We start from the raw sequence: 22764 nt of genomic DNA, 5'->3' as shown, positions 1-22764 counted from the left end.
TTGCTAAGCATTGAGACACCGTTTTCACACACTTTTGTTATTTCTACCATCCATATTACACATCTATCATCACCTCTTTGCCGAATATTGGGTATGTTGGGGACACAAGAGACTATTTGTATTTGATTGCAGGATTGTTTGAGAGAGAACCATCGTCATTCTTGATAAATCTTAGGTCATTCACTTAAGAAAGATTTACTACTATGCTACAAAACTCTGCGCTTAGAGGCCCAACTAAGTCTATAAAAATAAAGTTATATAGTAGGCGTCAATGTGTTGGCCATGCGTGGAGGCCTAATGATCTTGGAATGACGGCGGAAGGAATAGAGCGGGCGAAGCTAGCTAGCATAGTCGTACCTAACGGGTTGACGTGCATGGCACCTAGTCAGGATGGACCATGGGGCTGAGTCATCGTTTTTTTTTGTTAAAACCCAATAATCGATAAATTGGTGATGTTTTGAAACAACTCATCCCAAAAGCGATGGTTTTTCTATAAATTTGCTCCAATGTACTCCCTCCGTTCCGAATTACTTGTCGCAGATATTGATGTATCTAGATGTATTTTAGTTCTATATATATCCATTTCTGCGATGAGTAAGTTGGAACGGAAGGAGTAGTAGTTTTAGTAATTTGCTACACATTGTTATTTCCATACTGAAATATAATTTAATACTTGTACAATCGTTTTTAGGTGAGGTAACATCTTGGACCTAATCACCACATCTCCAATGTAGTGCTTTATGATTTGCAAAGGAAATATATGGTCAAAATACCATCTTGAAAATTATGTCGCTTTCCCAAAAGAACTGTATTTTGGACCAAAGAACTCCTCGTCACCATTCCTATTGCCGGTAAAATTTTGCATGGGCAGGATTATTGTTCCATGGAAGCTTTTTGTGTCCATGCTCACAAACCTTGACATCTCGCATACAAAGGTCACATGGATCAGTATAGAATAATAACTGAGGTTCGGACGATGTGCCTTGATAGAAAAGTGTGGGTATGTTTTCCTTTATTAGCGGTGCTTTGTTTGGTTCCGGCATCTGATTTTCCTTATAAACCCAACCAAGTCTCTGCTTCTTAATGTAATGTGGGAGCTCCTCGTCCTCCGATGAGATTCCGTAGAAATACATAAATAACTGACGGCATTTATCTGCAAGAAAGCGTACCACCGTACACATGAACTAGGTAGGATTTGAAGTGTGTAGATCTTGACCGCATTGAAATACCACCGTGTATAGTATATACGTTTACTTGTCAGCTTGCACATGAAGACCAGGAACAGCAACTGTACCTCCATTATGGCCTTCAAAGTACCAGTACCTTCGGCCTATACACCCTGCCCTCTAAAAAGTTCACGTACCCCTACACACTCCTCTCTCTCTCTCTCTCTCTCTCTCTCTCTCTCTCTCTCTCTCTCTTTAAGCGGCATTCCCAAGGGCGACCAAATCATAAACCACTCATGACCTAATCACCACATCTTTTCCCTCCCCTCATCACTGCCCCCCAGCCTCCAAGCCCCTCCTTTTCCCCTCCCTTGTCACTCGCCCGCTCACCCGCACTCCTTTTCACCGCTTCCACTTTTGCTCAAATCCACCACCCCCACCTCTCCTCTCCCCTCGGCTCTCTCTTTCTCAGTGACTGTTCCACTGTCCCGCCTTTTGCCATCTCCCTCTCTCTCCTCACCTCCTTTTCCCTCTTCTTTCCTCTTCTTCTTCTTCTTCTTCCTCCTCGATCGCCTCTGGTGGAAATTAACTCCCTCTCGATCCATGGCCGTGGCCCTCTTATAGTCCGAAGAAGCCATCACACGATCGCTTGTGATCTAGGAGTAGAAAGTAGCGGCGTGCCTGGCTCTGCGGTATCCCGTTTGATCATTGAGCTGTCGTCGGGTTCGACATTGCAATGTTGCAAAGGAACCTGCCCAGTCTCTCCCTCCGGATAAGCCCGCCGGCCGGCTCCTCGACGGCTTCCTCCGGCCCACCTGCAGCTGTGGGGAAGCCGCTGAGGTCGACGGAACCAGCCGACGCGGAGGGAACCGGCGAAGTAGGGTTCTTTGCAAACCCTAGCTCCGGCGCCGATCCCCCGGGCCTGAGCCTGGGGCTCGGGACCTCGACGATGCGCGCCGACGCCGGCCGCCACGGCCACCCGCAGGCGCCGCAGGGATGCGCGTTCAAGCGCGCGGCCGCCGGCAGGGCCTCGCAGCCCGGCGGCTCGAAGAGGAGCGTCCGGGCGCCGCGGATGCGGTGGACCACCGCGCTCCACGCGCGGTTCATGCACGCCGTCCAGCTCCTCGGCGGCCACGAGAGTAAGCTCAGCCCTCTCACTCACGTGCGCGCTGGACTATATCCATTCCTTTTGTCTAAGTTGACCAAGGCGTTAAGCCATGTCCGCTCAATTCCGGCGAGCTCGCCGTTGACCCCAGCTCACTATCTTGTCCCCGGCAGGAGCGACGCCGAAGTCGGTGCTGGAGCTGATGAACGTCAAGGATCTGACGCTGGCGCACGTCAAGAGCCACCTGCAGGTACGTAGTCCGTGCGTGCGCAAGAGCGAAAAAAATGTTAAAAAAAGATGGGGAATAGGAGAGAAGCTACCGCGCGCGCCATGCATGCAGCAAGGCAAGAAAACATGGCGAATCTTGTGCGCATGATGGCCTCCTTTTGTTTTTCCTTTCACCACTTGTACTACATGTGTGGGTGTTCTTACTATTGGTAAACTACAAATGTACTTTGTCCCCGGTCAAGTACTACGTGACAAACAAACAGCATCTATCTATCTAGCTAGCTAGCTAGCTCTACGATATTCATAGCTGCTTAATTTCACCACCTTCACTTTGCATATGTACTCATTATAAACACACTTACCAGTACAAATTAGCACCTGATTTATCTACCTGTTCCCCTTGGGTCAAATCTGCAGATGTATAGGACGGTGAAGGGCACAGACAGATCGTCGCACATCGCCACAGGTACACACACACGCAGCTTTAATCTCCCCCCGCATTCGTCCTCGCCATTGCCAAGTACAAGGCGGATACAGACACGGCCGACGCGGCCGTCCTGTTAAATTCCATGCCGTGGAATGAGTGACCGGTGGTGATCGGTCGATGGGTGGATGGTTTCGCAGGCGAGCGGCAGATGGTGGTGGTGGACGCAGGAGGAGGAAGAGGATGTGGTGGCGATGGCGGTGGTGGAGTGGTGGCGACGCTGCCTGCTTGTGATGTCGACATGGCTGGCTTCTGCGGCGCGCCTGCGGCAGCCGCGGCATCTGCGCCGCCTGCCCCGACGACTAGTTCCGCTGCGCATTTCCTCTGTGCGTCAGCTACAGGAGCCGCAGCAGCTGCAGCGGCTCCACTGGTGGCGCTGGTACCATCGCCTCCTCCTCCACCCATCCCCCCGAGGTATGTCTGGATGTCCACAAACATCACTTATTAATCTGTCCCGTTTGCTTTTATCCGTGGGCTTTACACTCCGTTTCTAATAATGCTAATTTTCTCCTTCTTCTAAGCTTCGTTTCTAATGCAAATTTATGTGCCTCTGGGCGTTTCTTTGAACCTGTTTCTTTGCAAGTACTTAATGATTAAGCTTAAGGATTTCAAACTGACATTGATCGATGCGTTTGCACTTCATCTTTTTTGCATTTTTTAGAAAATGTTGAATACACACATGATTATAAAATTGGCCATCTGTTGGTTTGTTTTCCATTCACTGAATTAAAGGTTACTCCTATGTATTTAAGCGGTGCATCACAATTTATCTACTCTTAGATCGGTGGGCTAGTTTTTTTGGGATGACTAATCTATGTAGATACTACTTACAATGGAAAAAGGACAACATGCGCATGAAATGTGCTTACATGTCCGACTATTTTTCTGCACAAATTATGGTAGCCATAAAAAACTAATTTTATCTGTTAATTATTTTGTAGAAATCGACAGGACCCTGACAGAAGGGTTCACCAAGTGTATTAGCAACTGCCCTGATAAAATATGAGTAGAACTAATGACCTTGTTTCCGTACATGTTAACCAGTTGGAGTAGTGTAAGCCTGCTGTCGCCTGCATGCATCTTTAACATCACAATTCACAACAAAATGTATTGAGTTCAGTTCAAAAAAAGTTGGAGTTCAGATAACAGGCATATCCTGCTGTCAATATATAACTGGCATATCTTGTACCTATTATTTACAAATTTATTTTTTTGTGGGGAATTTAAAATTATATTATGGCTACGACATAAGGACAGCAGTGTGTGCAGTGCTATATTTAATTAATAGTATGGGCTATCATGCATTACTTAAAATATTGTTTTGGGTGAACCTAAGACACAAGAAGGATGTGGTGGTTACACCTTTCATATATTAAGACAAATTGCTACTCTCTCCGGTCTTTAAAAGGCCGGCATTTTTGAATTTGATATGTATAGTGTCTGAAATGTAAATTTGACAATGAATCTCTACTACTGTATAATATTAAATTCGACAATAAACTAATTACAAAATTAATTTTCAAGATTAAAATGTACATATAATTTCCATCGATCGAATCTAATCAGTTTGGAAAATATGGTTGGTCAAAGTTTAAAAACATTTGACCCAACTTATGCACAAATGTCATGATCCAATTCTTTTTGGGAAAATATTGATAGAGAAAACTTTATATTCTTTATGCTAACTACTACCTCCGTCCCAAAATAGATGGCATAAAAATTCAGTCAAAGAGTTAATGATTTCTAAGTTTGAACAAATATATATACAAAAATATTAAGATAAATAATATCAGTATATCCACCATTAGATATATTTTCATAATCTATTTATTCAATATTGTAGGTGTTGATATTTTTCTTCTAGATATTTGGTCATACTCAGAAAGGATTGACTTTTTGACTGGGTTTATGCGCCATATATTTGGGGACAGGGGGAGTATGTATAAAACGTCGTGATTTTCTGAGCTGGAGGAGTATTATCCGTTTATTTTTTAAAGAGAAAAAGACATATTTTTCTCTGTAAACTTAATTGGTCAAATTTTGCTAAGTTTGACTTGAAAAAAAGGTATGCACTACATTATTGGATGGAGAAGTACTATTTAGCTGACGGGCCAGCTATAGACTAAAACACGGCATTAATCAGGGCTTGCCGTCTGCTATATCATTAAAACTTGGTACTGTATTATGCTAACCTTAGAGCAATCTTGAAACTGACACTGTAGCTGATTGCAACCTAATTCAGCAAGTTCCTATAGCTGATTGCCACAGGCAACACAGTAGAGCACAGACCAGAAGCACTCACCTAATTTCTGCAGTTAACCAATAATGATGATGGTTCTTGTTAGGACATAGGCGCCCATGTTGAACTCCCCCACCACCTCCATCCTGTACAACCCCAGATCTTTCCACTCTTGATCCCCTATAGCTTGCTGATAAAATCCAGAGCAGCAGTGGCGAGCGCGCGATGAACTGAGCGGCGACAACAGTGCCTCTTTTCCTTTCCTTTGTTTGTTCTGAAGCGGCGACAACCAGCGTTCTCGCTGTAGCCGCTGTGTCCCCTGCCGATCGGCGCCTTCCCGTTGTCTTCCCACGCAGCCCATGCACGGAGCACGCTTCCCCTTGTCCTCGCCCACTCCACTCGTAATCCTAATAATAATGCTCTGCCGGGTGCCGGCCCTGACGATGATCCACCCCTCAAATCTCCCACCCCTCTCCTCCATCGATCGACAGCTTCTCTGGCCGTCGACGCCATCATGACTAACCGATCTGCGGGTGTGTGCCTCGATCGGTGCATGCATGCATGCGTAGATATGGAACGGGAGGTGGTGCCGCTCGCGAACAAGGGCGCTGGGGCTCCTGTGTTTTTGGCCGGTTTGCTGGTGCATGCATGCATGGATCGGTTGAAGTCAGCTTGCGTTTTCCAGCTTGTCCGTGTCTTGTTAGCTCGGCATGTGCGTGGCGTAGGGACAAGGATGTGTCCCCGTGTACGGGGCAACGCCCCAACGCCGTCGCTGTGCGTTGATCACAGATTCAACAGTCGTCGGGCAACGCTACAAACGAGACATGGGAGGGTGTTCGTGCGTGTCGATCTGCAATGATTTACACCTGCATATGTTACAGGGATGGGTTAAGAACACATTACGCCCCACTGCTCGATATAGAGAAGTAAAGTTTAATGACTTCAGACATGCACCGGTGGTTTTCACTTTCACTGAGATGTTGATGAGGTTCACCGTCTTTCGGTAATTTCAGTAGTACACATGAATTTAAATATACAATTTTTGGTTAAATTCAAGTGAATGTTCCGGCCCTTTGGCCGAAATGCAAACCGAAATCACTGAATACACTGAATTATAATGATTTCGGTTGTTGCTGAAATATTTCTGAAACTGAAAGGGAAAACCATCGCATAAGTAGGTCCACGTCCACATAGATGCTAATTAACATTCTGTTCCCTGTTATTTATGCGGGCTGTGCCCGCGGCTCCTGCAGTACTGGTATCTCCTGCATTTCTGATTCCATTTACTCGTACATACGTCCTGCATTCAATGACAAGGGCGCCCTTAATTTCTCGACTACAGGAGAGCTGACCACGCAGCAGTGGCGCTCGAGAAAGGCGTCGCCATTGTTGACCCATTGCACCGGTGTCAGAAGCTTGATTACTCAGCAGCGCTCCAAGATACTCCTCAGGTACGCACGCACGCATCTACTACGTGTGAGATCACAGGCATAAATAAATGAAAAGGCCGCAGTACGGAGTACGTACGTACGTACCCCTATTGATTCCAGCAGGCCACATATATGTGTGACATCGATCGCTTCTGTTGAACCTCTTTTGGACTTCTGAGCACTAACTATTTACGTGGGCCATAAAACTGATGTGCACATGTACTGTGATCCACTGTTCCTCCACGGAAATTACCATTCATCGTCTTCTTTTCTCCATGGTAAAATTACCATTCATAATGTGCGTGATCCCTCGAATGAAACACAAATTAATTTTTGAAGAATGCAAAGTCTTGGCTTATAGTATATCAGTAAATCAGACAGCTTCATATGTATGTACTGTATTTGTTCTGTATAGTGCTGACATTTGCATTTGCATTGTTTTATGGTGAATAGGAAGCTAAAGAGGAGGCGGCCGGTCACCTGCCGCTGGGGGTACATGGGGGCGTGGAGGGGGCAGTCTCTGGGAACTACTGTTCAAGCCCTGCGAGCTCGTCCCCATCTCTTGCAAGCTTCGAGCTGCTCGCGGACGACACCTTCGTGCCCAACCTGGAGATATCGCTTGGGAGGCACGACTGGGGCATGGAGCACCCGGAAGAACTGAGCCTGAAATACCTGTGAAAAAAGATCTTCTTCTTCTTCTTCTTCTTCTTCTTCTTCTTCTTCTTCTTCTTCTTTCTTTCTTTCTTTCTTCTTCTTTCTTTCCTTTTGGGTTAATTTCACTCTGCTAACCATTGATCATTAATGGCTGTGACGACTGAATTTCATTTCAGTATGTTCAGTGAGAGAGTGAGCTTGATGTTTGGCTTGAAAACGGTGAAAACCTGGAATCGAGTGGGTTGGCTGGCTTGTTTGTGGGTTCGTACTACGTGGTTTCGTCTTCTGGCAGCATACATGGGTGTGGTCGTGTGGTGCATCTGTGAAACATGATCAAGAAAAAAGAGGGGGGAATTTTGAGAAATCTCGCGGACTGAATAGGGGATCGAGAGGTCACTCCCATGACGAGTCCGCCGTGGAGAAGCCGTATACATTGAAAGAAGAGACCTCTTGAAAGAATGGAAGACGGACGAGTCACTCGGAGCATCTCCAACAGCCCTATTTTAGGACGGCCAAAAGCGCTTGGTGTAAATCTAGGGCATAAAAGGGTGCTTTGTAGGGCATGACAAAATGAGTGTCTCAAATAGCTACTCTAAAATAGGGCATCAAAAACATTGAAACTCTTTTTTCTAAAATTGATACGCAAACTACTTCGGGAAGATCACCTCGTGCAGCAGCCGGCCGAGCCTCCAAATGGCGATGTCGTAGGCGTGCATGGCTACGACCGCCGTTTTGAAGGCACCTAGACAGTACGATCGGCCGTCACATTGAAATTCAACACCAAAGCGACCAGATGGCCGCGGCTGGCCGGGCCTTCAAATGGCGATGTCGTAGGCGCGCGTGGCTATGACTGTTGTCTTGAAGGTGCCCAGACAGTACGGTCGGCCGTCGCACTGAAGGTCAACGCCAAAGCGACCGGATGGCCGCGGCCGAATGCCGCGGTAGCCAGCCTGGTCCTTCACATGTTTTGGCTCCATCCAATGGTGCGGCGCGATGGCGGATAGAAATCGATGGTGCGCGCAACAATAGATGCGGTGGCGGCGGTGGTGGTTGTGCGGCCAATCGGAGAAGGGGGCGGCGGATCCGGGTGGTGGGGTGGTGCGGCTGAGATTTGGTCGGATTCAGTGGGGGCGACGACGACACGGGAGAGATATTGGTTGTGGTTGACGGAACCATGACATTTTTTTGGGCTAATCAGGATTTCATTTTATTTTTTTGCAAACTATTGCAATTAGGGAAACTATTGGATGTTATTTTTGGGTCCAAAAGCCCTAAAACAGTTAGACCGTAATAGGGCTGCTATTGGAGATGCTCTAAGATGGTCATTTGACGTGGGGCACAACCGATGTACGACCTCCATCTTAGGCTTGATGAAAGTCACGGAGCCTCGGCTCAATCAAGCCGACGTGGGGGTCTTCGGCGAATGACATTGTGAATTATGTAATTGTTCGTACATGCTTTGGTGATTTTCTTTAGGCTAGCTGCAATTTGATGGGTTGTTTGAAAGTTGCGCAATAGACATGTCTGCAATCTGAAGATGAAGAGTGGCGCTAGAACAAGGAGCTTACATGTTGCAAAGGGGGGCTTTGACTGCTCACGGAGATGGGTGTGGAAAGGGAAGGGGGCACTAGTGCAGAACCGGGCAATAGCACCGGTTCGTAAGGCCCTTTAGTGCCGGTTTAGGAACCGGCACTAAAGTTTCGGCACTAAAGGCCCCCCCCCCCCTCTTTAGTATCGGTTCAGCACGAACCGGTGCTAAAGGGCAACCACGTGGCACGAGCCAACTCCGGGGGCCGGGAGCCCTTTAGTACCGGTTGGTAACACCAACCGTACTAAAATGTTTGGGGTTTTTTTGGTTTTATGATTTCTTTTTCATTTAATTTTGTGTTTTCCATTTTAATTCTTTTTCGTTTGCTTGTATTTTACGGTACTACACATTGTACACGTTATGCATATATATATATAAATAGAATTTCTAGTAGAACCAATCATATATATATCATCAATGTCTCACAAACCATATTAATTCACACATACACACATGTATAGCTATATACAATTTCTCCGACATATGCATGTTGCCTTCGGAGCCAGTGGCATTAGCCTAATTGGTGCCTTCGGAGCACGATGACAATTGGAAGTGGTTCATGGGGACGGTAGCGGGTAATAGTATTCTCCCTTCGGATTTATGACCTGGTTGAGCAAAAATCCCGCTATTTCCTCTTGAAGTGCTTCTACGCGCTCCGTTTCTAGGAGCTTGTCCCGCACCTTTTTGAACTGTTAAGAAGGAGATCAATATGCATGTGTATTAGTTGTGTGACTAGATATCGATAATGGTGTAAAAATTTGTGAATAGTGTTCTGACAAGCGTACCCATTCCTGTCTTTGAGATCTGCTCCTTTTGCACGCCATCATGCGAATGTTCTCGCAAACGCAGAATGCACATAGATCAGTCCCCTTCCCCTGCTTCAGAGCCTTTATTACGAGAATGGAATTTAATTTGATCAGATAATAATTAATCAAGCATGATAATTAAAGAGATGGCAGCTAGCTAACTAGCTAGCTAGTACTACTTAATTACTTACCTTGGATCGAAACCATTTCAGCTTTGGTTTCCATTCGCCTTCCGTGACGCTGATGAACCTTGCCCAAGCCCTGCCCGCCGACAAAGAAAATGAATAAAGGGGTTATTAAATAGCTCATATCATGAAATGACGAATTACTAAATAGGCCGAGATATATAGTTAATAATGATTGAAATTACCTGTTGACTATCCCAAACAAGATGTTATAGTCACTTTGTTTTTTAAGTAGCGAGTCCAGTATTTCAACTGTTCCGGCGTCAACTTTAATGATACACAAGATCCAGTGAAATCTGCATGCACACACGTTTGCATGTCTTAATTAAGCGGGCATATGTAAGCAAAAACATGTAGCTAGCTAGCTAGTAGGCAAAAACAGAGAATTTGTAGTACAAGAAAGTGTGACTCACTGGAAGTTGTAAGGAAGTAGTATATCTTCATTGTATTTGAGGCGCTTCAAGAACTCTAGCATACTGTCCTCTACCTCTTTTTCTTGATGCTTGTTTATTTTCCATGTGTATTCATTAACGGTGTTTGGGTCAATGAACCCAATGCCATAGCATCCACCTTTTCTCATTTCATACATCTTCATCCTGCATAATACCACAGAAAAGAATATAGTGAGGATAATTATAGCTAATGATTGATCAAAAGGGTCACTACAGCTACCTTGAGACTTAAATTACAGAAAGAAATCACTTACAGACAATAGCAACTGACGATAGATTTGTCGAGTGTGTCTTGATTGTATAACTGAAACAGTTCAGAATACTCAACGACCACAGCTTTCTCATGGTAGTAATCATCCTTCTTGACATACACCATGAGGGACTCTCGATTAGATCTCTTGGTAATGTCCATGTACCATTGATGCAATTCATATATTCTCGTTGGGAGCTTGTTGACATCTTCTGGCTCGACCAAAGGTTGGCCCCGGACATATTTCCGTTTTATTTCCTCCTCTGTAATCCCAGGCATGTCCTCGATCTCGAGGAGTTGTCCAACGGTGATCTTGAGTTCTTCAGCCTGCATTATATGCTCCTGGGTTATTACCACATCGCCCACCTCGGGAATGTAAACTGTTTGGCCACAATAATATTGGGCGCGCGTACTGTCACGTGTTGTTGGCCGCACAACAAGCGGGGGGATCGATTGCGCCGCTTGTTTTCCCAGCTGGGCAACGGTTTTCCCGCATTTTTTGACAGCTGCTTGTTGTTTGCTCGAGCTCGAGCTCGCCTCCTTCTGTAGACGTCGTCGATGTAACTTCCTGATGTGGCGCTCATAGTCTGTGTCAACAGGCTTAGGAGCTGGTGGTTGAGCCATACGAATGAAGTGGTCAACTACTTCCACAGGCACTTTCTCCCTTGGCGGCGGTGGCGGTTTCGGTCCAAAATGGGCGTCGAGTTTTGCCTGCACTATGGCATTGGTTTGCTCCTCGGTCCTGTCGTAAGCCCTCACAGGAAGAGGAGTAGTGAGGTTTGGACCATATTTATATCGCTTGCCTCCGCCTGTACTTCCTGTACTATGACCTCGACTCGTACCGCTACGCACCATAGCTGCGGGGTGTCTCTTCTGCGATTGCTGAGGCGGCGGAGACGGCTGACGGGGCTGAGTTGGACGAGGAGGAGTGGCCTGAAACTGTGCCGGACTTGCAGTGGCCTGAGGTTGTGCCGGACTTGGAGGAGGAGTGGACGTCTGACGCTGTGTCGGACTTGGAGGAGGAGTGGCCTGACACTTTGCCGGACTTGGAGGAGGAGGAGTGGCCTCACGCGTTGGTGGACTTGGAGGAGCGGGAGTCTGCTGACTCGGTGGCGGACTTCGAAAGATGATGCAATCCTTTCTCCATAGGATGACACGATGTATGGCCTCTCCCAATGTGTGCTCGTCGTCACCTCCAGGAATGTCAAGCTGTAGCTCCGAATATGGATCCACCACCTCATCAACCAAGACACGAGCATAGCCCGCTGGAATCGGGTTGCAATGGAAGGTTGCCTCGAGGGAATTTGAAAAAGCAATGGCGTCCGCCACCTTCATGGATATGTTCTTCATTTTGAAGTGTAGCTCGCAGTTAGTGTTCTCCGTGATGTCATCCACGGGGTATCTATCCAGCACTACTGCGTCGCCCGGGGCGGAACCCACGCTGCTTCTCGGCATGGATGGGGCGGTGGTATCCAATGCTGCATCATCCGCTAGCTGCTGCAGCTGCTGAGACCCCCTTTGCTGGCTAAGTGAGTCGATCTGCTCCTGCTGCCGCTGGAATTTAGCTGCCAATTCCACTTGACTTGCTTCTAGGCCTTGAAGGCGTTCATAGTCCCGCTTCCTCTGCTCCTCCTCCATCTTCCTCTTCTTCTCCTCCGCAATCTTCTTTCTCGCACGGGTTCTGTAGTCGGCGTTCCAGTCCGAAAACCCCTCATACCACAGAATAACGCCCTTGCCTCGTGTTCTTTCCGGGTGTTCAGGATTTCCCAGGGCACACGTAAACTCGTCGTTCTCTCTGTTGGGCTGGAACACCCCCGATCGAGCCTCTTCTATTGCAACAAGTAGCGCATCGTCGGCTCCGTTCAGACATGCCTTCGTCGAAACATTGCCTGTCTTCGGGTCCAACTCCCCCCCATGCGCATAGAACCAAGTCCTGCACCTGGGGCGCCAGCTCTTAGTAACCGGAGTGACACTTGCATCCTCCATCTCTTTCTCAGACTTATCGCACTTAGGCATTGCCACCGCGTAGCCACCTGGCCCCAGCTTATGGAACTTATCCTTTTTTTTGGCATTCTTCTTGTTTATTCTCGACCGTTCCTTAGCTAATTCTGAATCCTTGAATTTCACGAAATCGTCCCAATGAGCACTTTGATTCTCTAGTATCCCCTCGAATACTGGAGTCTTCCTTCCTCCCTTGACGTACTTCTCCCACGTCGTTCTCTTGTGGTTCTTGAATGCAACCGCCATCTTCCTAAAAGCAGCGTCCTTGACTTTCCGCACATCTGCTTCTGTGAAATTATCTGGTAGGGTGAAACGTTCCATGAGAGTATCCCAAAGCAGTTTTTTTTATTCTCGTCGACAAAAGTAACATTTGGACGTGGCTTTGCTGGCTTTCTCCATTCTTGAAGGGAGATCGGAAGTTGGTCCTTCACAAGAACTCCGCACTGACGAACGAATTTGTCCGCAATCTTCTTAGGCGCTAATGGTTCGCCATTAGGTTTGAATGCCTCGATATTGTACTTTACGCCCTCCTTCAACTTTTTGTTCGGGCCTCGTTTCGTCCTTTTGCCTGAAGATTTGCTCGATCCGGATGGCTGAAAGAAGAAAGATCGATTTGTTAATATATCTTCAACTCATTTAAAACATGCGATGATCATCAGATTCCTGCTTATATAAATATATATACCTCGCCGGTGTTTGTTGTTTCAGGATCAACATGTTCTTCGTCGTAGTTCATGACTTCATCTTCTCGGTCGTCGCGATCGAATATCATATCACCCTCTCCGGTGTTGTTTAGAAATTCGGAGCCGTCAAAATCTTCTTCATTTTGATCATCATCTGGCCCGCGTATGATATCGAACATGGTCTGTTCTCTCTCTCTGTCGGTATTGTCCGCCATAGCTTTTATTTAACTATGCCAAAAGAAATATAAAACAATTTAGTATAATCTCGAATAATAGATATAATCTCGAATACATCGTCTCGAATAATAGATATAATCTCGAATACATCGTCTCGAATAATAGATTTAATCTCGAATACGTCGTCTCTAATAATAGATATAGTCTCGAATACATCGTCTCAAATAATATATATAATCTTGAATAAATCATCTTGAATATTATATATCGAATACATCACTAGCTAGCTAATAAAGATCGAATACTAGAGAGTAATCTAGGCGATGGACAACCAAAGTGAAGGAACCATCACTGGATCATAGCTCGGGTGATCTCCCCAAAGAACCTGCCAGGTATTGGAGAACCTGACGTCCATAGCAGCCATGTAGCGATGGACGTGCTCGTCCTCCTCCCTGACACGGCGACGTACCACCTCCGGCGGGGCCGGCTCCCTCCGCACCGAAAGTGGCCCACGCGAATGCCACCAAAGGAGATGAGGGTCGACGACGGGACCCGGGGCCGGGTTCCTCACCAAGCGTCGCGCCCCTGAAGGTAGCACCTCCCAGTGCCAGCTCGGCGGAGCCCAGTCCCGGACATGGGTCCTCTGAAGCAGGACGTCGTCGCGAACGGGTCGACGACGAGGATGCGGGCCGGGCATCGTCGACAACAAATACTATATGCAAATGTAACACTAATTATGCTATCATTGCATATGTCAAAATTCTATATGCTATTTCATACTAATTAAGCATCTAACACTAAAAACAGAAAAAACAACTTCTATACATCCATTAAAAACAGAAAAACAACATTATATAAAAAATTCCATACTAATTAAACACTAATTATATCCATCTAACATGCATTCATACATATATACTAGTGAAAAAATAATAATCTGAAAAAACTAAACTAATTAAATATACAAAATACGTATATACTAATTAACTTAAGGAAATGTGCGTGTGTGTGTGTGTGTTCATCATGCTTGTGTGTGTATGGGCTCGGGGAGGGGCGGCGCCCATGATGGCCATCGGGGGCGAGGGAGAGGGGTTAGAGGGGGAGAGCTCACAGCGGGGCGACGGCGAGGCGACGGCCCGGGGCGGCGACGGGCCGGGGCGTGACGGGGCGGCGATGCGGGGACGGCGCGACGGGGACGGGCCCGGGCCGGCGACGGAGACGAGGGCGGCGACGGGGACAGGGGCGGCGACGGGGATGAGGGCGGCGACGGGGATGGGGGCGGCGTAGGAAGGGGGCGGCGACGGCGTCGACCGATCGGGAAGAAACAGAGGGAGAATGAAATTTTTTGAAGTGATGTATATATAGAAGGCACCTTTAGTACCGGTTGGAGCCACCAACCGGTACTAAAGGCCTGTTTTGGCCAGGCCAAGCGGCGGGAAGCACCCCCCTTTAGTACCGGTTGGTGCCATGACCCGGTACTAAAGGGTGTGCGCTGCCAGGCGAGGGGCACAAAAGTTTAGTCCCACCTCGCTAGCCGAGGGGCAATCGCACCTGCTTATAAGCCCCGCCGTCGCTGCTGTCTCGAGCTCCTCTCTTAAGCAGGCCTTCTGGGCCTACCTCTTCTGCGATGCCCTGTTGGGCCTACTGGGCTAGCGGGCCTGCATCCTAGCCCAACTTGAATTTGGGTTTCTAGTCGTATGCAGGCCGATGTGGCCCAGTAGGTGGGCTTTTTTCTTATTTTTTTTGCTTTATTTATTTTTGTGAATAACTTAACTTTGAAAATAGATTTTTTAGTGATTCTTTTTTCTTATGTTTAATATTAGTGTGTTTTATCATTATATTCAATTTGGTAATGCTTAGGTTATTTAAAAAATGAAATGCCTTTGTAACGGATGAGTTTTCGTCCGAAACCCTGATACTTCGAAACAGATTGTCCATTTTGTACACGAAGTGCATCCAGTTTTTGCGGTAACCCTCTCTACTTTTTTGCACATGCTATGTGGGTGAAATTATGATACCATGCCAACTTTTATCCTTTTCTGAGTTCATTTGAAATGCTTTTCAATTTCAGGGTCATTTAGCTGAAAAAAATCAGTAAATGCATGAAAGAATTTGCTTGCACATAAAATCTCTTCGCGTTTCAAATGCCAAAACACATAACTAGCTACCCTAACTATTACAGAGATTCCCTCCTGAGTGTGAAACACAGAAGAAAGTGATGATAGTTAAGCCGATCACATCCCAGATCTTTGGGTGTGAAACTTTTTCTTCGCGTGTGTCCTTTTGCGTCGTAGCCATGGAAAATCTTCATCATTTAACGGGATGCTCGGGTCAATATTCACTGTGAATGGAGCAATTTCATCAAACTTTTCATAATCTTCTGACTTGTCTGTCTTGTCATCCACTCCCACGATGTTTCTCTTCCCAAAGAGAACTATGTGCCGCTTTGGCTCATCGTACGATGCATTCGCTTCCTTATATTTTCTTTTTCTTGGCTTGGTAGACATGTCCTTCACATAGAAAACCTGTGCCACATCATTGGCTAGGACGAATGGTTCGTCTGCATACGCAAGATTGTTGAGATCCACTGTTGTCATTCCGTACTGTGGGTCTTCCGTTACCCCGCCTCGTGTCATATTGACCCATTTGCACCGAAACAAAGGGACCTTCAAACCACGTCGATAGTCAAGTTCCCATATGTCATGTATATAACCATAATATGTTTCCTTTCCCGTCTTGGTTTCTGCATCAAAGCGGACACCACTGTTTTGGTTGGTGCTCTTCTTATCTTGGGCGATCGTGTAAAATGTATTACCATTTATCTCGTACCCTTTGAAAGTCATTATATTCGAAGATGGTAACTGGGACAGCAAGTACAGGTCATCTTTAATAGAGGTGTCATGCATGGTACATGCTTGCAACCAGCTGGCGAAACTCCTGGTTTGTTCACGTGTAATCCAGTCATCAGACCGCTCCGGGTGTTTGGAGCGTAGCAAATTCTTGTGTTCATCCATATACGGAGCCACCAAGGCGGAATTCTGTAGAACTGTGTAGTGTGCTTCAGTGAGAGAATGTCCGTCCATACATATTATTTGTTCCCCTCCTAGCATGCCTTTTCCATCCAGTCTGCCCTTATGCCGCGATTCAGGAACACCAATCGGTTTAAGGTCAGGAATAAAGTCAATACAAAACTCAATGACCTCCTCATTTTGACGGCCCTTGGAGATGCTTCCTTCTGGCCTAGCACGGTTATGAACATATTTCTTTAAGACTCCCATGAACCTCTCAAAGGGGAACATATTGTGTAGAAATACATGACCCAAAACGTTAATCTCTTCGCATAGGTGAACTAGGACGTGCGTCATGATGTTGAAGAAGGATGGTGGGAACACCAACTCGAAACTGACAAGACATTGCACCAAATCATTTCGTAACCTTGGTATGATTTCTGGATCGATTACCTTCTGAGAGATTGCATTGAGAAATGCACATAGCTTCACAATGGCTAATCGAACGTTTTCCGGTAGAAGCCCCCTCAATGCAACCGGAAGCAGTTGCGTCATAATCACGTGGCAGTCATGAGACTTTAGGTTCTGGAACTTTTTCTCTGCCATGTTTATTATTCCCTTTATATTCGACGAGAAGCCAGACGGTACCTTAATACTGAGCAGGCATTCAAAGAAGATTTCCTTCTCTTCTTTGGTAAGAGCGTAGCTTGCATGACCCTGATGTATGCCGTCTTTTCCGTGCATACGTTGCTGGTCCTCCCGTGCCTCAGGTGTATCTTTTGTCTTCCCATACACGCCCAAGAAGCCAAGCAGGGTCACACAAAGATTCTTCGTCACGTGCATCACGTCGATTGCGGAGCGGACCTCGAGGTCTTTCCAATAGGGAAGGTCCCAAAATATAGATTTCTTCTTCCACATGGATGCGCGTCCGTCAGCGTCATTCGGAACAGTTTGTCCACCAGGACCCTTTCCAAAGACCACCTTCAAATCATTGACCATATCATATACATCAGCACCAGTACGGTGGCGAGGCTTCGTCCGGTGATCCGCCTCACCTTTGAAATGCTTGCCTTTCTTTCTTACGGGATGCCTGCTCGGAAAAAATCAACGATGTCCTAGGTACACATTCTTATTAGCCAAATATATACTGTCGGTATCGTCCAAACAGTGCGTGCATGCGCGGTATCCCTTGTTTGTCTGTCCTGAAAGGTTACTGAGAGCAGGCCAATCATTGATGGTCACGAACAGCAACGCCTTTAGGTCAAATTCTTCCCCCATGTGCTCATCCCACGCACGTACACCTGTTCCATTCCACAGTTGTAAGAGTTCTTCAACTAATGGCCTTAGGTACACATCAATGTCGTTGCCGGGTTGCTTAGGGCCTTGGATGAGCACTGGCATCATAATGAACTTCCGCTTCATGCACAACCAAGGAGGAAGGTTATACAAACATAGAGTCACAGGCCAGGTGCTATGGTTGCTGCTCTGCTCCCCAAAAGGATTAATGCCATCTGCGCTTAGACCAAACCATACGCTCCTTGCGTCATCTGCAAACTCCTTCCCGTACTTTCTTTCGATTTTTCTCCACTGCGACCCGTCAGCAGGTACTCTCAACTTTCCGTCTTTCGTACGGTCTTCTCTGTGCCATCGCATCGCCTTGGCATGCTCTTTGTTTTGGAACAAACGTTTCAACCGTGGTATTATAGGAGCATACCACATCACCTTGGCAGGAATCTTCTTCCTGGGGCGTCGGCCCTCGACATCACCAGGGTCATCGCGGCTGATCTTATAGCGCAATGCACGACATACCGGGCAAGCGTTCAAATCCTCGTACTCACCGCGGTAGAGGATGCAATCATTAGGGCATGCATGTATCTTCTGCACCTCTAACCCTAGAGGGCAGACAACCTTCTTTGCTTCGTACGTACTCTCGGGCAATTCGTTGTCCTTTGGAAGCATATCCTTTATCATTACCAGCAACTTTCCAAATCCCTTGTCAGATACACCATTCTCTGCCTTCCATTGCAGCAATTTCAGTGTGGTGCCCAGCTTTTTCTTGTCACCTATGCAATTCGGGTACAACAATTTTTTGTGATCCTCTAACATGCGCTACAACTTCTTCTTCTCCAAATCACTTGCGTAGTTTCTCTTTGCATCGGCAATGGCCCGACCTAGATCATCAACGGGCTCATCTGATGCCTCTTCTTCAGCTTCTTCCCGCATTGCCGGCTCAGCTTCTTCCCACATTACCGGCTCAGCTTCTTCCCCCATTGTTGTATCATCGTATTCAGGAAACCCATGGCCAGGATAGCTGTCGTCGTCCTCTTCTTCATTGTCTTCCATCATAACCCCTCTTTCTCCGTGCTTGGTCCAAACATTATAATGGGGCATGAAACCGTACTTAAACAGGTGGACGTGAATGGTTCTTGACATAGAGTAATTGTGACCATTCTTACAACGAGCACATGGACAAGGCATAAAACCATCCGCCCGCTTGTTTGCCTCAGCCGCAAGCAGAAAAGTATGCACGCCCTCAACGAACTGGGGAGAGCATCGGTCATCGTACATCCATTGCCGGCTCATCTTCATTACACAACACCGAATAGACCAAATTAATACAAGTTCATACAACACTTAAATGCAACAAACAAATAACTCTCTAGCTAAAGCATTTAAATGCAACAACAAATACGATCAAGATCGTAACTAAGGTAATAATGGATCCAACAACATAATGATACCAAGCCTCACTATCGATGGCATATTTTCTAATCTTTCTAATCTTCAAGCGCATTTTCTCCATCTTCATCTTGTGATCATCGACGACATCGGCAACATGCAACTCCAATTCCATCTTCTCCCCCTCAATTCTTTTCAATTTTTCTTTCAAGTACTCATTTTCTCTTTCAACTAAATTTAACCTCTCGGCAATAGGGTCGGTTGGAATTTCCGGTTCACATACCTCCTAGAAAAAATTTCTATGTCAACTTGATGGGCATAATTTGTCATAAACACGAAATGCAACTAGTTTTAAAAGAGAATATACATACCACATCCGAATCATAACAAGGACTAGGGCCGACGGGGACGGATATCAAAACCATGGCACTATATGTATAACAAACAACGTACGGGTAAGATAATTATACGAGTAACTATATATCCAAATCACACAAACATCAAATTTTATATAAAATTTCATGAACTAGAGGCTCACCACAAGGTGGTGCCGGCGACGGGATGGTGCGGGCGATCGACGGTGGCTACGATGGAGATTTAGAAGGCACTAAGTAAACCACACCTACATATGCAAACTAAGTGTTATTTTTGACCTCAAATTGCATATAAATCAAATACTAGCACATATATATATATCCTCCCAAATTACTAAACTCACAAATTAATCACTATATAAAGCATTGCAAGAGCTAATCTAGCAATGAGAGATGAAAGGACAAAGTTGCTAACCTTGGTGATCATTTGAATGGATGGGGGCCTTCAAATCTTGACAAATTTTGGGCAAAATATGTGATGAGCTCGAGAGGAAGAGGGGAAGAACAGAGAGGAGAGGGGAAAGGGGAAGAACAGAGCGAGCTCGGGTGGATGAAGGGTTTATGTAGGACGACCTTTAGTACCGGTTCGTGCCAAGAACCGATACTAAAGGGGCTGGAGGGGCACCTGTCTGACAACATCCTGCCACCACTCTCATTAGTACCGGTTCGTGGCATGAACCGGTGCTAAAGGTTCGCCACGAACCGGTACTAATGAAAGCGGCCCGGCTAGCCGTTGAAACCGGCACTAATGTATACATTAGTGCCAGCTCAAATACAAACCGGCACTAATGTGCTTCACGTTTGACCCTTTTTCTACTAGTGGGGCAAACTCAGCGATTCGAGGTAGGTAGGGCTGGAGAAAATGAAGAGGGCGACAGAAATGATGAAATAGCTAAGATAAAAACTGATGCTTCGAAAATTGTTGATGAAAATGATTTTTGGGATGATCAAGAAACTTACTTGTGTGGAGTTTGATCTTTGGGAGATGATCTGAGGGTGCTACATTCCAAACATGTAATTCAGGAATGCTATGTCTCAGTCGACTGAGACTTTGTTATGCCTCAGTTGATGCTATATTCCTTTGATCTTGTATGGAGATTCGTACAAAAAAATTCTTTTCAGTTTTTTTTCTTTTTATAAACTATGTCACTTGACTGAGACTTGGTAAGTCTTAGTCAACTGAGATCTAGTCACAACCCATATAATTTACACTATGCTATGTTGTGTTCGCTTTGTGTAGTCAGCTTAGATGCGACAACGGTCCGTGAGAAATTGTTCGCAAGGCCTTTTGATTTCTTTCGCGTTTGCACCGTGATACTTTTATACTATGTTTTCAAACAAAATTTATTTTTCGAATTGTATGAAAGAAATGAGTCGGTATGGATTTGAACAGCCCAACCAGCTAGGCTGGTTCCTTGGCTCGGCCGTCGAAGTAGAGAAGGCCGTTTTTTTACAAGAAAATGGTTTACTACAGGTGAGTTGTACACTTGCAAATCCTATGTCTCGCTTACCGCTGACTTGTAGAGTTCGTTCGAGTGGGCTAACCCAATAGAAGTTGTGCATGAGTGATCAGGGCCGGTTCTGAAATTTTGGGGGCCCGGGGCGAAACTAAATTTCGGGGCCCCTAATATAAACAACATACAATAATAATGATTATACTTATATATGAAAATTTACATATGAACATTTGAATGCATCCAAAAAAATACATATGCAGAAATTATACATATTACCTTAAAAAATTATATTATTTTTTATGCAAACTCAATTCTGATGAGGTTCATGTCAATCTCTTCCAATAATTTCTTCTTGACGCACATTGATACCAAGCCATTAAAATTCTCATTAGTCATTCTTGACCTTAAATAGTTCTTTGATAATTTTAACTTTGAAAAGCTTCGTCTTTCAACTGATGCCACCGTCAGATGCACTATAAATAAGATGCAATATAATACAGACATTAGGATAACAAATAAATTTAGTGACATGCTCAAAAATCTCCATAGCATTATACCATCTGGCAATGTGAAATTTATAATCTTTAATAATTCAGAAAAAGGCAAATTTATAATATACCTTGGATGAGTCGGCATCGGCGATCGGGCATTCAGCGATTTGTACTCGTTCGCGTCTAGCCCTAGAGCTCGACGGATCGGCGATGATGTGCGTGTGCTTGACCAGTGCCCAAGGTGAGAGCGCAAAGCGCGTTCTGAATACTGGCTAGACACTCGAGCGATTGGGAGGCCCCGGAATAGAAATCGGCGAGACCACGTACTGCTGATCAGAATTAGGAACAAATGAGCAGGGACGCAAGTTCTTATTGCGAACAGGACGGCTGCTTCAACGCATCTAACCTCCTTGATTTTTCGCGAAGTGACGGCGGCAGTGTATGCAAGTTGGAAACTTGGAATTAGGTATGCCGCATGATTTCAGGATGGCTACGTGATGGAACGTGGAGGAAAGTAGGAAACGGATCGCAAAAATAGAAAAGAAATAGGAAGGCCTCAATACGTCGTCTGCCGGCGTCCACGCATGACCACGGCCCATGATTTTCCTAGCGCAAGCCCACAGGCTATCTAGGGAGGGGCCCCTGGATTCGGGGGGCCCGGGGCGGTCCCCCCCCCCCCCGCCCCCCCTCAGGGCCGGGCCTGTGAGTGATACATGAACCTTCCATCCAGTTTTGGGAAAGTTCGATGCATTTTTTTCCTTTTTCCTGTGTTTTTCTACATCGATTTTCCTCAGATTCTTTTGGTTTTTAGTTCCTTTTTCTATTCGTTTATTTTTGTATTTAAAAAAAACATGTGGACTTTTTCAAAATACACAATGAGCATTTTTTTCTCGTACACAAGTTGATAAATTTTCTAGATAGTAGATGCACGTTGAATATTTTATAATATAGACTATAAAAATTTATGCGAATACATGTCAAACATGTTTAGACAAAAATGGACATTTTTAGACACAAGTTGACCAATTTTTGAAATGCTCATGATTTTTTAAATGTGTGTACATTTTTAAATGTTATGAACAATTTTTGAATGGCACTAACATTTTTTACATGTTACAGGAACAATTTTTTTACATTTTCATGACCATTTTGAGAAAATGTCATTAACGTATATTTAAATGTGTGAACATTTTTTAAGTGACAGAGACTTTTTTTGAATGGTATGAGCAGTCTGCAAAATTACATGAGCAATTATTCATATTTTATAAACTTTATTTAACATGTGATTGTATGGTTAAATATTTTTG

General features: G+C 45.5%; 1 protein-coding gene across 1 annotated transcript; it reads left to right on the top strand.

Moving 5' to 3' along the window:
• Positions 1 to 1527: 1527 nt before the first annotated feature.
• On the top strand, positions 1528 to 7570 carry LOC125510751 (probable transcription factor RL9). Its single transcript, XM_048676007.1, has 6 exons — positions 1528 to 2305; positions 2445 to 2521; positions 2917 to 2965; positions 3124 to 3397; positions 6565 to 6673; positions 7106 to 7570. The coding sequence occupies exons 1-6, from the start codon at positions 1903 to 1905 to the stop codon at positions 7328 to 7330; spliced, it is 1137 nt and encodes a 378-aa protein (XP_048531964.1). The 5' UTR covers positions 1528 to 1902; the 3' UTR covers positions 7331 to 7570.
• Positions 7571 to 22764: the final 15194 nt, after the last annotated feature.

Source organism: Triticum urartu, chromosome 5 (assembly GCF_003073215.2).
Source record: "Triticum urartu cultivar G1812 chromosome 5, Tu2.1, whole genome shotgun sequence".
Classification (NCBI taxonomy): domain Eukaryota; kingdom Viridiplantae; phylum Streptophyta; class Magnoliopsida; order Poales; family Poaceae; genus Triticum; species Triticum urartu.
This window is presented reverse-complemented; position numbering and strand designations above follow the sequence as displayed.

Excerpts from the sequence above, each read along its gene's own strand:
- LOC125510751 (XM_048676007.1), top strand. The coding sequence starts at position 1,903 with ATGTTGCAAAGGAACCTGCCCAGTCTCTCCCTCCGGATAAGCCCGCCG. Across the intron at positions 3,398-6,564 it reads CCTCCACCCATCCCCCCGAG|GAGAGCTGACCACGCAGCAG; the intron begins GTATGTCTGGAT and ends TCTCGACTACAG. Across the intron at positions 6,674-7,105 it reads CGCTCCAAGATACTCCTCAG|GAAGCTAAAGAGGAGGCGGC; the intron begins GTACGCACGCAC and ends TATGGTGAATAG.